At 38.2% G+C, this 19,996-nt stretch overlaps 1 protein-coding gene across 8 annotated transcripts in view; it reads right to left on the bottom strand.

Moving 5' to 3' along the window:
* Positions 1–19,996, bottom strand: part of LOC129732921 (uncharacterized) — a 391,879-nt gene that overhangs the window by 84,890 nt on the left and 286,993 nt on the right. For 3 of the 8 annotated variants that reach the window (XM_055694382.1, XM_055694381.1, XM_055694383.1), the window contains exon 2: positions 10,717–11,193. The exons of the other annotated variants lie outside the window; for them this stretch is intronic. In XM_055694382.1, the coding sequence (XP_055550357.1) occupies positions 10,717–10,776 (60 nt within the window). In that variant the 5' untranslated portion in view covers positions 10,777–11,193. The remainder of the gene's footprint in view (positions 1–10,716; positions 11,194–19,996) is intronic. 8 annotated transcript variants of the gene reach the window in all.

Here is a 19,996-nt window from a genome sequence, read left to right as displayed (position 1 = left end):
GCTTATAAAAAAACACTACCGTGGAATTTGAAATATCTTTCCTGAGAGGTGATCCTTCCCACGCGAAAGGATATAACGCACAATCACTACATAACAGAGCTCACATCAGTTTTTTTACAGTAAATCTCTTGAGCATATATCAAATGGGGGGAGCAACTGGGTAGGAAAGTAGATTGCGTTTTTGTCGAATTTGTTTTGCCAAACTAAAAAAAATCCAGGCGCCACTCCTCATCACATTCCTCTACGAGAAAACTGTGTATTGTCTTAGCAGTGCGCACTTCGGTTACTTCTGTGTATTTTCGCTAGAGTGATTCACCACTCTTGTTTTGCTCGACTGTGATGTAAGCAGCAAGTGAGTTAATTTTTTCTGCGAGCGGCAGAAGCACATCTTTGTGCTAAATGCAAAGAAATGTGGTGCAAAAAAATTACTCATGCCGAAGAAGCGCGTGGTAAATTTTTACTCTACTGATTCTAGATATTGAAGAGAATAATAAGCCTGACTGTATGTGACTGTGTCTCCCAGATGGTCTTGAGGTACGATGCTGGCCTAACAAGCCAGTCATTGTAGGTTCGAGTCTTGGCTCGGGAGAGACTGTTAATGTCAGTAGGATCGTAGCGCTAGCCCCGCGATTGTCCTGAGCATGAGCATGAGCATGAGCATGATTGACCGCCCGCGGTTGCTACTCCGTTATTGCCAGATCAGCTGTAATTACACAGAGAACCAACAGATGATGCTTGGGACTAACATTCATCTTCAATGTGTAAAAACTGGTGACCTTAATCTTTATATTAGGCAATACCAGCGCCGGCCGCATCCGAATGCAGGTCAAAGAAGGAGTGTGTATAGGAATATGTTGACGTGATACTCGCTTTATTGGAAGCCGAGAACACCTCTGCACTTCCACGAGAAATCACTGGGATGTTGGAGAAAAGGGTAGGTTTGCAGCAGGTTTCGTTTTGGAAAACGATGCGCTGAGTTCGAGTACCGGGATCATAATAATAAATATCGCATGTACGAGTTCATAATACCTTCTACGGAAGTCATAACGCGATCAATATGTTAGATGAAGTAACACCGCAAAAATAAAGAAGCGCACGCGAGGATACCGGACCTATGACTCAATCAAGACCGACTCAAATATTAGAACATCTGTTTATGTAGTTATTATGCAACTACCGAAACGTATCTCCCATTGATTGATCTCAGCTGACTACACAATGTTACGAAAGCTACAAGAGTTGAGTCCACGTTAACGCCTCGCGACTCCTATCACTTCTTCGTGAAGTGACCCTATCTATATCGAAAATTATAACACGGTTATAACCAATCTGTAGAAAATACGACCTCATGAAAGGTATCGACGCGAAGTCTCTAGATATTCGGTCACCCGGGCATCTGACTTTGAGCCTAACAGGTCGACTAACGACGTTTTTTTTATACTGTTCGTCTGTTCTATAAAAGCGATTTTTTGATTTGAGACCGATTAAAAGCAGTAATAAACTAAAGAGTGTTGTAGGGTCACGCACAGGTAAGTGTGGTACATCCTAGTGAAACGCAAAATGGTATACCACACTAAGTGGACGATTCGAACTAAGATATCATAAAACTCTCTCGGGCCGGAGACGCGCTTTACCAAAGCATTATGCACGACCGCTCAATCCCCGACTACCGACGGAGACGCTCGGGAGCACGATATTTCACGCCGATTCTCTATTAGCTGTCGATGCGAGTGTTGCCTATCAAATAGAAAAATTGGCAAAGTTTCATGCATCCAAAGCCCCAATAATTTGAAAAATGCAGATACGCAGATTGACCAAAATATATATCTTAAGTTTGTTGACAAAATGCCGAACTAGTCATTATTGGGACATAGTATACAAAAACCTCTGCTCAAAAACTAGACAAATCGAAAAAATTGAATTATAAGATTTCGACTTCGACTAGCAACAATGCACCATACTCTGAATTCCACAAACCACACCAGTACTCTCTGGGTGACGAGTTCAAGTAATGGTACGCGTTATGTTGGCTCATTATTAAGCTGAGCAATAGGGACCTTTTTGTCAAACGACATGCGTAAAAGCATAAGTAATGTCGAACTCGTCTCCGCGGCACGTTCACACCCGGACTACAGTTTTGTCCTGTACTTTTTTTTCACTTTCCGGACTATACTTTTTCTGTATCCGACTACACACTTTATCCTGGACTACACCCGAAAGAAACAGGGTGCAGTCTCAAAACACTAATAACAAAAACAAATGCTCTCAAATGCCGTACGAAAAATATGACAACTGAGTGTAGCGTCGCTTGCGTGTTCGTTTTCGTGCTGTAAAGTGTAGTCCAGAACGGTGTAGCACAGCTGCGGAAACGAGCTTGACACACCATTACAGTATTCCTGAACCCTTTACAAAATGCTAGAGCAATTATTATTCATTTCACCGTTTTGGATCTGCGCCTATAAAAATTTAGCATATTTAACAAAACTTAGCTATGGCGTAAAAATAATTATTCAAAAGCTAGTGAAGTCATAAATAGAAAAGGAATGACAATGGATATTAAAACATAGTCACCAGATATATTTCAGTTCGGAAATTAAAGACAATTTTAACATTTTGAAATATCGCAAAATAGATAAACAGCAATCGTCTGGTACACCTTTTCATGCGGTGCATAAATGAATGACAGAACAGTACGAAAATGCTACGCTGTGGTAGCTACACATGAAAGATGAATTCGCCATTAAATGACGCACAAATTCATCGCTAAAAAATCATACTGTACTGCACACACTACAACACGAAATATATATATAAAAAAAAAACAATTTGATTCTTGTCGGTGAAAACTACTACCTTCGAGTCATTTATAAATAAACAAACATGTCTGTAAATGTATGCACTTATCTTAGCCATTGAATCAGCTTTCAGCAAACCAAACATGCCTCCGCTCGCACGCAAACAAGTATAGGCAACTTGTTTCTATGGTTACAACTGCCGCTCTCTCAGTTTCTGCCTCTCAGCAGATCGTGCCGTCGGCGGAGAATAAGCTTGCACACTACCGTATCAAAGGAAAGTCACCAACACAACACTGCGCTTTAAAAGCAGCCATTTGCTAGGCGACAAATTGTGAAAAAAACGGCAATAAAACTTCAAATTTCCAGCTTGTTTTACTTCCAAATCACTTTTAAAACACTGTTATAACACTCGAAACACTTTTACCCACAATTACCATACGAAATTCACAATTTATCGTGCTATATACCACAATAAAACGCGATTATCACGGACACAATAAATAAAGCGTCTACACACGTCGCCAGCGATGCCAGCTCCCCGTAGCGCTAGCCCCGCGATTGTCCTGTACACAAACAGTCGGCTGCGAAGTCTGTGTATAAAAAAACAGAAGATCAAGTTCCGAATCGGAATGTAGCACCAAGTGACTATGATGCAGCGAAACGGGACTAAAAAACCGCGATTTGTCGTGTTCGTGTCACTCACTCTTAATACGGGGTTTGAGTGCGGGAGAATATTGGAGAGAGAGAATAGTAGAGGAACAACGTTAAAGATGAGGTGTTTTCCTGCTGTTATTAGCGATAGAGCTTACCGTGCAACGCACATGCTGTTTAAATAAACTGTTGCGTAACTCAGTAAATGATCACTTCGAGACCAATATTCGAATTGTTGTCTATCGCATGACATAAATAGTAGGGTACCAATGGAATCGACTTTTCAAGTTTCGTTTAGTGGTAGGTAGGTAGGCTTTTTTATGAGCAAGCTACAGCCAACTGCTACAGCCAACTGATTTCAGTGAGTCCCTTCAAATTGCAAGTTTGGATTCTTTCCAACAAGTGAAATTGTTTTCGATTTAGTAAAGGTTTCTTGAGTCATAAAAATATTTCAACTTAACTCCTTCTAACTTAAGTCATCCCAAGTAACAATTTAAGTCGTATTGCATTCTTCTAGCGGTTTTCATGACCAATTTCGCAAAACTGCTGTTAAAACTAGAAATACTATCAGAACCTTCTGATAACCGCTATAAATTTGCTTTACAGCCAAGTGGCCCACCCTTGCCAAGCTTATGGAAGCAATTATAAGAATGGCAATAAAACTGCTCTAAAACCACATGGAAAGAGTACCGCATACTATAAGCAGCTGGCATTACCTCTTTAAGAGCGCAATAAGTTTGGTTGCATTATTGCGCTCTGCTACTCGCCACAATAAGTCCAATTTTCATTGCTTGACAGCAACCGTAATAAGTTGATTTGTTGTGCCGTTCCTGCACACACACCAGAACATTACGCCACTTTTTTAATAAGGAAATCTCTCGTCGCGGGAGAAATGTTTCACCTGTGTTGGTTATCATCGTGCAATCGATTTTATTTGATGGTGATATTGTAGAAAGATAAGGAATAAGGAGGGGTTTTTGGTAGGTTTTGTAGCTCTCAAGCATATGCGCATGAAATTTTGTCGTGCATTTTGAGAACATAGGCGCCTAAAATTTAAGCGCCATCAAAATAGTACGGGCTTTCAAAAATGATCTCATTGTTAGCAAAAATGAATTGGATAATTTCAGCTCAGTTTTTCAGAAAAAAAATCTAGCCGTGTTCTTCAATTCAGAGATAGATCAAAATCAACTTTGGATATTAAATTTATTTGTTGGTCAGACGACGATTCGATTTTGTTTCAAGATCATAAAAAGTTTCAAAAATATCAATATGGCGCGGTTGGTAATTAGTTGGTATCAATCGTAGCCGCAATAAGCCTAGTTCAATGATATATATGTTGTAAGGTGCGGCAAAGGTTGGATGCCTGTATTATTAGAGAATAATATGGTAAATCCCTGGGGCCAAGACAACTTTATTTTCATGAAAAATCTGACATCACACCGACGATAATGAGGAATCAACGAGCTTTGATATAAATAGAGAGGTGCACGAAAAATGCAACGATACATACATACTTAGTTCATAGTGTCAATAGTGTCTTGCCCCTACCTTATTTTTAAGGACGCATTATTTAACGACATATGAAATTATTTCCAACCAAAACAAGACAAACTGGCGATAAAATTAAAAAAAAAAAAACTACCGAAAAGTACTAAGTTTGCCGTGTTACTTTATTAGATTTTCGGAGTTCTACGTCATCAATGTTCACAAATGCGCTGCAAGATGCTCTAAGGCATTTTACACACATCTTACGGAGACTGCGACAGAATTCTGCATCACACTAACCCAACTAAGCTGCTTTTTTCTCACCTGTATGTATATCATTGCCTGCATATATTTGTTTACAAGTTTGACAGGTTAAAACTGGGCATTTGAATGACCGCAATAAAACTGGTTTCTATGTTATATGACAGCAAGCTGGAGTGGTTTTATGGGGCAATAGATAGTAGTAATGAAACCAATAATAAAGCAAAATCGCATTGACTCTTGCCGGTTTTATTGTAAGTTTAATTAGAGTTTTATTGACAGCTATCAGTGTTCATTACGACTTGCTATTTTTGGCAACGGGTTTAATCGCCATAAAACCGTTGGTAATATTCATTGCTGTGATAAAACCGTTAGAAAACCAAGTAGCAATAGAATTGTTACTTGGGATTTGTTGTGTATCTCTTGTAGAAAGTATTTATTATTTCATTTATATTTTATCGTTGTATCTTGATAGAATTGCCAAGTTGTTTACTCAATACGGTGAATTTTATCTATGATCATTGTTGAAAAAAATGATACTCTTTTTTCAAAATTCAAAGTCGATCCGAAATAATCGATCCGAAATAAATAATTTAATCACTCAAAGTGAGTGCAATTTACGTGATTGATTGTGGCCTCAATATCAGCGTCGAAATTTTTTTTTTACAGGAAAGTTACGTACCCAGCAAACAAATTGGTTTATATAACTCGGGCTCAATTCTGTTAAGTGAACCCTTATTTAGTAAAAAATGACTATATAAGATGCATGAAATGCGCCTATGTGTACAAATCTGGAGGCCATATACGTACATTGTAGAAAAAAGTTAGTGACGATTTCGTATTACTTCGCAGGCTATCTTATATGGCCTCATTTAAAACTTTAAATTGCATTCCATACGACTTAGAAGAATGGCGCATTTCACAATTTTATCTGACACGTTAAATTGCTTCATATATAATCTAATATTGCGTTTAATAGGATTTAAATTTTATACGACATAAACCAATTTAATGTTGCATCTTAAGCAATTTCAACTTAATATGCACATTTGAGCGACTTATAATCAACATTCTTATATGACTTCTGGTTTGCCGGGTAGGCATTCAAATGTTCTAAATCTGAAATATTTGCAACAAAAACCAATCGTGATTTTCTAAATGTAATGTAAACTTGGTTGTGTTATTATTTTTAAATCTTTTTTCAAGAGAATTGTTACCAAAATAGAAACGATCTTTTACCTTTTAGAAATAAACTTAATTTCATTTTCGCTTTGTTTTTATCATTCTCGGGTTCCACAAGTTTCCGGGAAATAGGATTTTTAGTCCCATTTTCCGGAAAAATCTGTTCCCGCAAATATTGCAAACCTCATCTTCGCCGGAATAAAGCGCTGATACAAGACACCTTCTTTCCCGTGGGAGAAACAACGATGGCCGCATGGCGGCGGAATAAGTGGCCAATAAAAGAAAAGGATACCGATAGAGTTGTTTTTCTTGCGTAATGACCAGGCAGTAGAGTCGATGTGAAGAGTCATCGAGGGAACAGGGGAGAATTGAGAAGAACGCTTTGAATTCGCTCACCTTGGACTAGGTGAGAAAAGCTTTTAGAGATCTGAAGAACCACACTACTTACAAATTGGTTGGAAGGTCCTATATGCCCTATCTTTAAGAAGGGACATAGACTCTACTGAAACCAGTCTTGTAAACGATCAACACTCTCATTAGATTTCGTTTCGCTACTATGCGTCGCAGTAGGCTTCCGCTCGTGAATGCAGAACGACGGCTTTCGTGTAAAAAATAGATGGTTAGTTGACATTCGCGCATCGAAAAGGGACACACTGCCATTCGTTTGGTGATTTTATTTTGTTTTATTTATATCTACTCAATCCGATTTCGGTTGAGAAATTATGTCACAAGATCAATGATATAAGTGATTTCCGAACTTTACGATAAAAAACTTATTTTCAAAGAGTTCATTGAGAGTATACAAGCCAAGTGCATCAAATATCAAATCCTAAATATAATCCTAACAATTAAAATTACTTAAAAAAAAAGTAATTTCCGCACACATAGAACAGGCGGTTTTCGAGCAGGACGGTCTACCACGGATGTTCTCCTTGAGAACGATCCTCGAGAAGTTCCAAGAATACAACTTTCAGACACAATATCTGTATTATTTTATAATTTATAGACGTTAGACACGAGAAAAATTGTGATAGGTGAATTTTGATGAAAATAAATCAAGGAATCCAGAAAAAAATATTGTTTTTGACCAGAAGTGTTGCCAGATAGATTATTTTTGTATTTTAAAATTAAATTTGCATTCTTCGGCCAATGCAGCTAATTTTATTTTAAATTTGATGGTTTCATAGTCTTGCTCGGAAAATTTTACGTAAGAAGCACTCACCACCCGTGGTAATATGAGCCAATCCTGAGATATAACATTTTTACGAAAAATTTATTACGAAATTCAGAAGTATTTTCGTAAAAATGCTATATCTCGAGATTGGCTTATATTACCTCGGAATGATAGTTGTTTCTTATGTGAAAATTTTCAAGGAACACCATGAAACTATCAAATTTAAAATAAAAATGGCTGCATTTACTGAAAAATGTAAATTTAGTTTTAAAATACTAAAATAATCCATCTGGCAACACTTCCGGTTAAAACTTATATTTTTTCTGGATTCCTTGGTTTATTTTCTTCAAAAATCATCTATCAGTATTTTTCGTACATCTTACGTCTATGAATTGTAAGAAAAAGAAAAAAGAGATTTTGAACAAAAAATGCGTGACTTTGCAATAAACAGGGGGGTCTCACAGAGCGGGGGGTATTCCAATCGACACCAAATTTGGGAGGTTTCCAAAGTGACAGTAGATGAATAATTCTCCCAACTTTGAGCAATATCTGTGATGGTCGTGTCCAAGTTTGTGCTTTTTCGTGAACACTTCGTATGGAATGACCCATATAGAATTCAAGGTGGCGTACGATTAAGACTTGACTTGAACATGGTTTTCCAACAAAACTGATTATACTGATAAGTCTGTTGCAGGTTTCACATCAAGCGTTCATCTTGGGAATCATCGCGAATCAGCAACGATATCATTGATGCTAATTTGGTGCTGTGGAGGAGGCTTTTAAGGTTCTAAACAACGACACTGCGAGAATTGGACTCTTGACAAACACTGTCAAAACGAACTACATGGTGGCGGATAGAGAGCGTGGTAGATGGATAGGGATACTTTCGAAGTAGTTGTTTTTGTTTTTTTTTTTTTTTGATGAATTGTAACAGAGAACAGGGCGTATTACGGGTTGCGCAGCTAGCCTACAGATCCGCACGAAATTTGCGCTCTACATGACGCTGATCCTCGCGGTGGTGCTCTACGAACATGAATCGTGGTCGCAAAAAGAGACCAATCGGTGAGCGCAGAATCTTGCAAACTAGAAAATGGAGCTGGCTGTATTCTGAATTCGACAAACGATCTTTACGATCTGTTATAATGAGAGTAAAAAAATGAAATCAGAAAAATTTATCATGATACATTAAACAGTATCAAATATACCAGCAAAACTTAATTCATATTAGAAATAGTCGAGGTAAACCTGTTAGCCAGCTGGAAGTACTCTTTAATTATGATTTACTGGTCATTCGTCGGCCATTGCTGGTGGTGCTTCTGTGATTTTTTTTAATCAATCGATAATTTAATTCTCGAATTATGTTGTTTAGTTTTCTTAAAATTATGCGATAAAAATTTCGGGATGATTGGGATTGGGATAATGCATGCTATTCAACCTCTCGAGATCGGTGTTTTGAGTTCTCGTTATTTGACCTTTACGATGATTCATTTATAATGAGTTGTTGGCGGTATATTTTTTTATAAATTGGATTGATGTATCTGTAATAATTATGATCATTAAACAATTCTTCAATTTTCTGATGAAGTTTATTTTAGGATTATATTGACGTGTAAAAATATTTTCTTGCTTTTATATCTTCAAAGAATCATAATTACCCTTAATGTATTTCTATTGGATTTGTGATATTTTATTGATGGCTTCAAAATAAATTCAAGAAAACAAAAAATACTCCAAAAATATTCTTGAATGCCGCTTACTTACAGTGATAATCAGTTTTGATATTTATGATAACAATACTGATGTAATTCGTAATAACTCGTATGCTGTTTTTCAAAGTTTAGAACAACTGTACCTAGTAAAATAATTCTTATTATTCAACAGTGGCAAATAAAGTAAATCAAATCTTGGAGTAAAAGAATCTAACCAGCCGTTTTATTTTTCTAATTCGTTAAAACTTAAAGTTATAGCAAAGTTGTAAAAAATCTATGGCGGAGCAGTAAAATGACCTTCTGAATATCAAATTTTTATGCACTTTTGCTTCGATAAGGATTGTTGCGATATTTTCCACTTTTAAGACCTTCTAAAGTTCGTTGTATCAAACTGAACAATTCAAGATAATATATACCAGAAGAGATTTGATAAACAATAATTCCACTGGTTTTAACCAGATCATCAATGTTGATTTGCGCTATGTAGTCCAATGTCAGTAATCTGTATAGGATATTAAGATCATGATTAGACTATTTAATAAACACTTTAACAGAAGGGACATGCTTTTTCAAAGTTGCATTTTGTTCAAATCAGTATTCTATACCCTGATCAGAATTACTCTTGTTGGTAATATTGAAAGCTTGATCTAAATTAACTAAAATATAATCACGTGGTTTAGGAACGTCCCCTTTCCAGTGGCAACAGTGGTGACACAGCTGTTGCAAAGGATTTGAATGCAGCACATTTGTCACCAATCCGTGAAATCTAATTACACCCACACAGCCACACCTAATAAATTGTCAGTCACCGCCAGCCGCCGCTGGATAAACATGTGAGAAAACGTGTGGGCAAACATCTGCGACCTTCGAGTGCCAATCGGGATCGACAATTCGTAGACAATTGCCGGTGGTCAAACTACGTGACACTACGCGAGCCAAGACCGAATTTGTTACATTGTTGAGTTTCTAACTCGCTGAATCCAAAAGGACAATTTTCAGATTGCTACCACTCTGGCTCCGAGCATCCCTAAGCGCGGACATCATTTGAGCACTCCCGCTGCTGTTGGCTGTCGTGCCGGTAAATCTGATAGAAACTCAATCAGAAACGAAATATGATTTGCGGTCGCTGCAGTTGATTGATTTATGCTTTTCCGGTGGAGCCCGTGGATGGACTTCGGATTCGATTGGAACTACTTTTGGACGTGCCTTTCGGGAGCAATCCAATTCGGGTGGCGTGGTCGAACAAAAAACCTCTAAGGCAATCAAGTGGTGCACACTGGCTGTAGTTAAATGCTACAGCCAGTGTGCACCACTTGATTGCCTTAGAGGTTTTTGCCAGTGGCCAGTGGGCAGTCATTGCAGAATTGCCATTATCCCAATTGATGAGCAATTTCATTGCGCAGTTCGTTGTTTTGTTTTTTCATTAAGCTTTGAGTGAGTGAAGCATTATTGTACTTACCGTGTGCAAATTTGATATCTGTGTCACCTCCCCCGGTGTCATATGATGTAAGGCCAACATGGTAGCTGTACCGGTAGTCGATCGATGCTCTGCTGCTACACAATGTTGCAGAAGATTGCAGTAACGTGCACAAAGATCCACACTACCAGAGCCTACTTGGCACTTTTTTATAGCATAGTAAACAACGAGCCATTATTCTTCCTCGTTCCGTCGGTTTTCATAGCATCCATTTGAAACTCATTTTGCGAAAGAGTAGTTAAAAAAAAAAACAACTTTAAACCACACTAAGAAACTACCTCAACTTTCTAGGATTTTTTTTTTCACCGAACGAATATCCACTAGCATTTCTCAGTTGAATATTAAAACTACATCAAACTGCAACAGCACTGCATTCCTAGGGGCGATACCGTGATTTGCAGCCAGTTTTAGCATGAACACTAACGGTTTCTTACTTATTAAACTTGCTCAGGTGTGTGGCTGAAATAAAGGTGGTCAAATTCGGACCATTGTGAGGACGTTTTTATCCGGAAGCCGGTGAAAGGTATTATTAGGGCCCTCCGCTTTACAACGAGGATACACCGAAACAGAGTGAACAAGTGCAAATTAAACTTCTAAACTTTACAAGGACAACGCACCAGAATGGGGTTAATTTTTGTTCAACAGAACTTTTTTTCAGCCCATTGCTCGGCTCAGAAAAGGGATAAGAGTTTTTGTAAAAAGTGATTTATTTCCTTTTTGTAGTCCTCTTCCACGAAAGAATATTATTTTGAATTCATAACTCTTAAAGATACAAAAATCTAAAAAAGTATAAACAAATATATAACCACAATGTGGTGGAAAATATTTCATTCATTTAAAACACCCAATAGAGATTATTCTATAGAGTTGACCTTCAAAGTAAATTTATAACCTAGACGGCAGCAGAGTGGCGAAAACAGAAACGCGTCCTACCCCAACACTGCAATTACCTACTCTCGTGTCGTAGCAGCACGGCACAGATGAGCTTAAAAAAGGTTTCCTGCCAAAGCAGCTGCTCCTCCCAGCAGCGTGCCACAATTGAATTATTTGCTTTCCATCGGGGGAAAGGGACGACGTCGCCGGTTTGTCGGAAACAGTTACGAAGTGCGAAGAATCATTAGGATGCAAAATTTTACCATTGGGTGTTGACTTTTTGCAGCTGGTCAGAAAAAGGGGAGAATAAAAAACCTTAATCCACCTAATAGTGAATGACTAGTTTCACAGTTTGAGCTTGAATCGTCACTTCTAGAGCGAAACTGTGACCGGTCCTCGTTTGGGAAGGCATAAAAATAAACCGAGTAGCGGCTATGAATAGCTGATGGTTTCGCTTTGAATAGAATTTAAATGAGAGTAAATCCTGGTCTGTCATCAGCAACGCTGCTTGACAGAAAAAAAATATGTTCGTAACGAATTATTACAGAATGAAAACTACCGAACGATTCGCTGTTAAATTATAGTCCTTCCTAGTTAGGTGGTTATGCTTGCCTTACGAGCTGGAAAATACACACAGCACTTCGTTCATATAATTATTTCCGAAGCTCGATGGGGAGGACATAGAAGGGGTACCCTCCGGTTACGGCAGCTATTATTAAAGTTTGTTAATATAGGCTCCGGAAATGAAACCGGTTTTGTTGGGTGGTGGAGAATGCGAGAAGCCATTCATCGTTTTATAAATTTCCGCCCCAACACGACCGTTTTCGATGAATGATAAAACTTTGGAATAGAGAATTATGTGTTGCATATATTGTTTGCTGAAAGTTTAGCTAGTAATGTTATTCTTCTGAGTTGTTTTTGAATAGTTTCCAATTATTTTTGTAATTTCAGGTGCGTAACTAAGTTCTCGTTGTTTTTTTTTTTCAATAAACATGCAATCGCTTGGAAATGGCTCGGTGAATAACTTCTAATACCGAAGCGAGCTGTTCCTGCGTTTGGCATGGATATTTACCGAGAAATTCCTTAAATTCAGCAAATCAGGTTTTTGAGCTTCCTTCACGCGAACTGTCGGTAACATTGAAGTTACCGTCTTTAAAGCGACGGACCCAATTGTGGTTGTTTTACTTAGAACTTAGATTTCAGTAAACTTTTTTTAACACTCGATGCGCTTCAGCCACCGTTGTTGTTTTCTTCGCACAATTATTCGGCACAAAATCACACAACTGAAAGTATATGAGGCTACAGTATAATCTCCAACGTGTCAGAGCAGTTTGTTTACCGTGGTTTATTATTTTTAGATATGTAAAATTCGACTTACTGGCATTATTCTATTGACCAACAGCGACAGCTTAGTCGTGCACCTAACAAATTTCACATTTATTATTAAAGTCATTTAAAATCCGTTTGAGTTTATTGCTTTTTACTTTTTTTTTCGTAAAATCCAGAAATCTTCGGGTAACTATGAAGCCTCCTATTTATACAAGAAAAAAATAAAAAAGTTGACCTAAAAGTGCTAGTTTTGTATCGACAATATCTTTTTTTGTTTATATTTTTGAGATTTTTAACCGGTGGTTGGTTCGCAATATGATAATTTTCATTGAAATCAAATTTTTCTCAAAATTGCAATTTCCGTTAACGCTGGAGAGACTATTATCTGCACTTCTCTAGTGGTTCGTACGTAACACAATGAAAAAATTATGAGAAAAAAATCAGTGAAATAATGGAGAAATTCTGAAGACACTATGAAGAAAATTTTAAAATTTAATGTAGCTAAAGTTTTCGACTGGCATTGGAGCCCTGATGATGTTCCCATAAAAGGACCGAAACCTCGGTAATGAGCAGATATAAATCGACGCAATTCATGGAACGGCAAGCCAAAATATCAATCCATTGTATCAAAATGTTTATTTTGTTAAACAACTCCAACTCTGCTCGTAATTATTTTTTCAGAAACGTCTCAGTCTAATCTAGCAAAGAGTTCTCCTTTTGAAAGATTTATCGATAATGTACAAGATTTTCTCTTCCGAGCTCCATTCCTCGGAAGTCATCCGCACAAATCACATTTTTAACGAAGATTTTCTTAATAAAATTTTTAGCTCTCATTACAAATTCCCAGGCGCTTACGTTTGTGGTAAAAAATGGACAAAAATTGCTGATTTTTCATAGGTTTACCTTCAATCGCACTGACGAAACTACTCATGCATCATCAATCATAGAAACCCATGAGTTAGCAAAAAAAAATTGACAGTTCTATCAGTCAAACTCTAACTGTGATGGCGAAAAAAGTGAAACTACTCCGTTCAGAAGTGTGCGCATTCAAAGAACGGTACCCCGCCGCGTCAAAAATGGACATCGTGCGGCACTTCGTGGACGCTGGGTACGCGTACGATCAGAGCATCGAAAGAAAGCCTGGTTCCGGACGGCCAACAGCGACAAGAAGCTTCAAAGGATGCTGAAGAGGAAGGCCGAGGGAAAAGTGGCTAAATCGCTGCGTGAACTTGGCCGGGAAGTATCTGGAGAACATGGACATACGTGTCAGGAGGTGGCCGTTCCGTCCACTGGGCTCGAAGCTGCAGGCAATGACGCAGTGACAGCGGTTGAATAAGATGGTCAATTCGATTTTCCCGGCGAATCGCGACGTGGTAGTGGTGATGGACGACGAGACCTATCTCACCCTGGATGGCAACGACTGTCAGGGCTCTTCGTATTTTACCTCCCCCACGAAGGAAGTTAGCACCGAGGTGAAGTTTATTTCACAGACCAAGTTCCCCAAAAAGGTGCGGCTGTGGCTGACAATCAGCGAGAAAGAGATGTCAAAGTTGCTCTTCTTTCGTTCCGGACTGGACGCGAACGGGAGAATTTATAGTACGAAGTGCCTGCCGGAAGTTGCGTCGTTCATCAACAAATACTATAAGCGCGAAGACCCGGTGTTCTGGCCAGATTTGACGTCGGCCAACTACTCGAAGCGATCGTTGGAGGAGATGGAGCGGCTGAATATCGATGTGGTACCGAAGTCTGCGAATCCGCCCAATGTTTCCCCAGCTGCAGGCCGCACGCAAGGACGTAATTTTTTTTTTCCGAGGAAGCCAACATGGTTACCTTCCATGGGAAATTCATCCTACTCAATCTGCCTCAGTTTTTTTTCATCACTATCTGAAAAAGTCCATTTTTTTACCGCAAACGTTAACGGAGCCTGTTGAGCACCAGGGCATCCTTCACAGTAATTAGACCTTATTGCATTACGCGGCTCACTGATGCAGCGGACTTTTCTTATAGATGACATAAACAAACCAAAACTTCGGAGTTCTGACAGCCGTTCTCTGCTGAAAAAAAAAAAAAACACAACAAATGAGGATGACTTAATGAGTGTGGAAGAGGAGCTGGGATTGAACGATTCACTCCTGGATGTTAAGTAATGCTCTTCTTCCACCTTCTGCTCTCAACATGCGAGCCAGGCAATGGTGATAGCACCGACAAATCTAGGGCGAATTTGGGTACTGAAGGGATTCCGACCCTCCCAAACGTCCGAAAAGAGCAGAAAAAAGCATTGCGATGCAGAACATTAAAGTTCTGCAGATAAACCTCCACTACGCGAAGACAGCATCCAGCGTGCTTTCGAGGGGGTTTGTCAAAGAAGCGATGGACCTGGCACTTATTCAAAAGCCTTCGGCTCACAAAGGTAGAATACTTGGTATTAAAACAACTAAGTGTGAGTTATTCTACGATGACAAGCACGACTCTCCATGAGCTGCTGTATTAGCTAACAAAAATATTAAGTGTTTTCCTATTACAGAGTTCATCACACGGGACCTCGTCGCGATCAGGGTTGAGGTGCCAACCGCCAGAGGAAGTTCCGAAATCATTATTGCTTCGGCATACTTTCCCTGCGAAGTTCCTGTGGCTTCCACTCAAGAGACTGCGGCGTTCGTCAACTACTGCAGAGAAACCAACATACAGTGGGGAATCGCTGGCCATCAGCAAAAAAAAATGTTTTTCATTAGCTGTTTCATAACATTTGAATTTGAATTTGAATTTTTTATGACTTTTCGAAGCTTGGCGAACTGACGTTTTTTGTATTTTTTTTTTTGAAAAAAAGTACATTATTTTGAAACGCTCTGTAGCTTTAATGATAGCTTGGATTTTTTTGACGTCAAAGGAAAAGTTGTTGTGAATGTTGTGAAAACAAACCCTTTTCATTAGATATTGTAAAATTTGGTTATAGTAGGCCTGACACTAAAAAAAAAATTAAAAAAACGTGATTTTTTGTAGAAAAATAGCTTGCCGCAGTTTGCCACGGTTGTGACTACATTAAAAATTTAGGGAAAAACGTAAGCTTCCAAATGCATACTGTCCGCTCTAGCGCAAAACTGCGCAAATTGTCACTTTAGTGAAAAAAGCGATAGCAGATTTTTTAGTTTTTATTTTTGAAGCTGAAATTTCATTCAGGATTAATTTTAATCATAACCATGATACCCTATTAATGAAAATTTATGATATCGTACTCAACCCGTAAGGATAAAATATAAATTTAGGCAAAAATCACAAAATTTATCAAAAAAAAAGTTATAAAATAAGTGTTAAACAAGAAAACAGTGAAAAAATCTTTTCTAAAATTTTAATTATGTCAAACTTTATCACTTTCTGCAAATTTAAAACAGTATTTAAAACATTCAGCCATTTTCAATTTATGATCATGAAATTCGTTAAACTGATTGAAGTGTCAAATACTAGCAGCAAATTCACACCATCAAACTCCGGTTAACAATAGCCCGTTTGAAGACTACTTTTGCTTCGCACTCGTTTGCATACAAAAGTAAAGCACACATTTTGCTTTATGAGAAAAAAACAAAGAACAATCGTCGCCCTCCGCATCTTTTCGTATTCATTTAGAACGTTGTGTCATTCCAGTGCCTTGGTTTTCAAATTCATAAATTCGTTGAATTTTATTGTGGAGCCTTCAACTTCAGCAGCACTACCTAATTCAATGTCTAGTAAGTTGTCAATTCATGGTGTTATGCATGTATTTAAATATCCTCTTTCAACCATAGAAACCAGATTAGGAAGATAACATATATATGAAACAATGAGACATTGACAATCAGTAGAAGAAATGAAAATTGCAGTGAAAGACATTTTTCCTGCTGATAAGTATAATGAACTTCAAACTTTCAACACAACAATTTTCAACACAACAACACAATCAATTCAACACAAGATTTAAGCGATCACAGCGGAAGATGATGATGATGATGACTTTTTCAATTTGTAATTAGTTTGTATTAATTATGTTGTTTTAGTTTATTTAAAAATATATATATATATATATATATATATATATATATATATATATATATATATATATATATATATATATATATATATATATATATATATATATATATATATATATATATATATATATATATATATATATATATATAGGCAAAATTTGATTAATTCGAAGGGTCGTCCATGAATTACGTTTTTTTTCAATGGGGAGGACGCCCGGTGGCACTACTTGTGGTCAAAGATCATATAATTCTATAAAAAGAAAAGAAGTGACAAAAAATATTAAAAATTGGATTTCGTGCATTATGGACGGCCCCAAACAAAAAATGGATGCCAAATTCGTGTTCAGGACCCCGAAATTATGTGAATACCAAGTTTTTGTCGCATTTATCGACACTTTTTTTTGCTTGGCCAGCCTTTGTATGGAGTCGCCCCACTGTGCAACAGTAGCTTCATCATTGGTTGCGATGCCAACGCTCATCAACAATCAAGGTCAGTGTCTTTTAGAATTTCTCTCGTCAAATAACATTAAATTAAATCGATTCAGCAACTTGAGTCAAGCTTAAAAGCAGTATGCGGAGCGATAATCTCTGCCTACAACAACGACTGTCCCACAAAAAATGTCACTTCCACTAGGAACGTTCCCTGGTGGAGTGACAGACTCGAGTAGCTTCATAAAACAGCACAAAAACTATTTAACAGAGCAAAAATCTCGTCAGATTGGACTCCGTATAGGAGAGCCCTTACCGAATACAACAGTGAACTAAGAAGATCAAGGCGAAAATCCTGGGTTCGAACTTGCGAAAGTATTGAATGCTCCCCAATTGTGGCGAGACTTCATAAGACGCACGCAAAAGACCACCCGAACGGACTAGAGAACCTTAAAAGCTGAAGCTTAAGGCTTGATGATGGACACTCATTTTCCGGGTTCCACTTCTGGAAACTGTGAAACCAACCCAGTCTGCGACATAAGATGTTCTCGAGTGATCACTCCAAGGTCTGATAGAACAAAAGAGGTTGCGAACAGAGGTGCTGGAAAGGTTTCCGCAAGGGCCAGCGTGGAAAACGCGGTGAGATCCTTCCAACCTTATAAATCCGCAAGTGCAGATGGGCTTTTACCTGCCATGATCAGCCTTCTTCCGTTCCCTTGGTTTTTGCTCAAATTTCCTTCTCTACCTGCCAAACCCCTTGGAGAACTAGACTTTCTCTCACACAGAGTGAGTAATTATCCACATTTAGGCGTAGAGTATTTCAGCCGCAGAGTTCCTTTTCACTCTTAAACATCGCGTGTTGGGGGTAAACATTTATTTACTCTCTCAATTTAAGAGGGAGTAGCCGAGCAATTTATTTCACTTTTCTTATGTGCGCGGATGAGCAATTTACAAGAGTTTCACTGGGTTTTTGCTCTGTCAAATTAGAAACTATTACTCTGCGCTCTCTCTACAGTAGATGGTGTTATGCACATTGAACGTAAACTCACAGTTGTTAAGAGGGAAGAAAACTGAAGATGAGCAAAACAAAGCCTGGCCATGATTCAAAATGGAGAATCAGCACTAATCCCATCTCTTGTGGAGATTTTCAAGGCAAGTCTAATACTTTACCACGTACCTTCCGCATGGAGACTAGTAAAGGTAGTCTTCATACCAAATGCAGGGAAATGCGACAAGTCACTTCCGAACGCATTGTTTGTAGTGTAACTGTTAAGCAGCTTGCCTTACTAGAACAACGGGTCAGACGCTGTCGTGAGTCGCCCATAAACTGAGGAACAGACGCTCAGAAAGACCGAGGCTACCATACGACCGAGGTCTCACCACGGGTTCGTTACCATAATCTTCACTTGGTTTCTCCTCTCCCGGCTGGTACCACGAGGAGGTAGCGATAAGAGTTGCTGGGCAAGATTCCATGAACTGCAATGGAGTCTATTTTTATATCCGCAGGTACATTGGATTCATTTTCTACGCGATTTGGTGTGTCCGTGCAATAAAAGAATCGCGTAATTTTGAACAAATCGTGTAAAAAAAATCGCGTCGTTTTGACAAAGTCTTCCGCTACGTGTTATGTGTGAGTGTACGGATGTGTGCGTGTTTGTGTGCGCACGTGTGTGTATGCGTATGTGTGTGTGCGCGTGTATGTGTCAGTGTGTGTGTGTGTGTGTGTGGTTCATATAAAAATTGTGAAAAATAAAATCATGTAAAAAAAAGTCGCGTAAAAAAAGAATCCAGGGTATACGAAGAACTGATGGTACATAATGTTACTACACTAAGGTTACTTTTTACGTGTTTTTTTTTCGCGGCTATTTTTACGCGGATTCCGGAATTTAGACGATTTTTCTACGCGGTTTCTTTTTACGCTGTACGTATCCTCCTCGTGAAAAGCGAGATAAGTGTATTACACTCATATTATTGGGAGGAAAATAACTTTTGTTAATGAAATTAAGACGCGTACAACTGTTCCCCAGACTGAAAAAAATGGAGAACCTAAAAATGTAAACTGGGCTGAAGTTTGTAATTGCATTAGAGCTTGAGAAAATGTATCCTAGTTAATGCTTTCTGCAAGCTTGATCACACTACATAAGAATATAAGGTCAAGATGAAATGCCGGTGTAATCAGTAAAAAACTTATGATTTCTATACTGTGGAGTGACAGACTTTATTATTGAAATTGGAAGATAAGAGCACTTTTATACCTTTGGTTTTTCAAGTGATTGCTACACCTTTCTAGGAGAAAGGCAAAACGGTAGTGTCTGCGTTATCAACTCTTTCAACTCTTAACTTTTCAGAAAAAATCTTCTTTACTTGACACTATTCAAACTCCATTAAGTTAATGTATATGCACTCATGCGCAAAATAAAATAACAATTCTTTGTGGTTTTTGCAAAGCTCTTTCATTTGCTGTCAAAATTTTGAAAATCGGACCCGGTGATTTAAAAGTTTTGATATCTCAAAGTTAGGTCTTGAGCTTGAACTTGACGACCGTTGCTCCTCCGTGATGGATCTGAGCTAGTTTTTTTTTTTTTTTTTTTTTTTTTTAAGGGGGGATT

This window comes from Wyeomyia smithii, chromosome 3 (genome assembly GCF_029784165.1).
Source record: "Wyeomyia smithii strain HCP4-BCI-WySm-NY-G18 chromosome 3, ASM2978416v1, whole genome shotgun sequence".
Taxonomy (NCBI): domain Eukaryota; kingdom Metazoa; phylum Arthropoda; class Insecta; order Diptera; family Culicidae; genus Wyeomyia; species Wyeomyia smithii.
The sequence above is the reverse complement of the archived record's forward strand: the minus strand, read 5'-3'. Positions and strand labels throughout refer to the sequence as shown.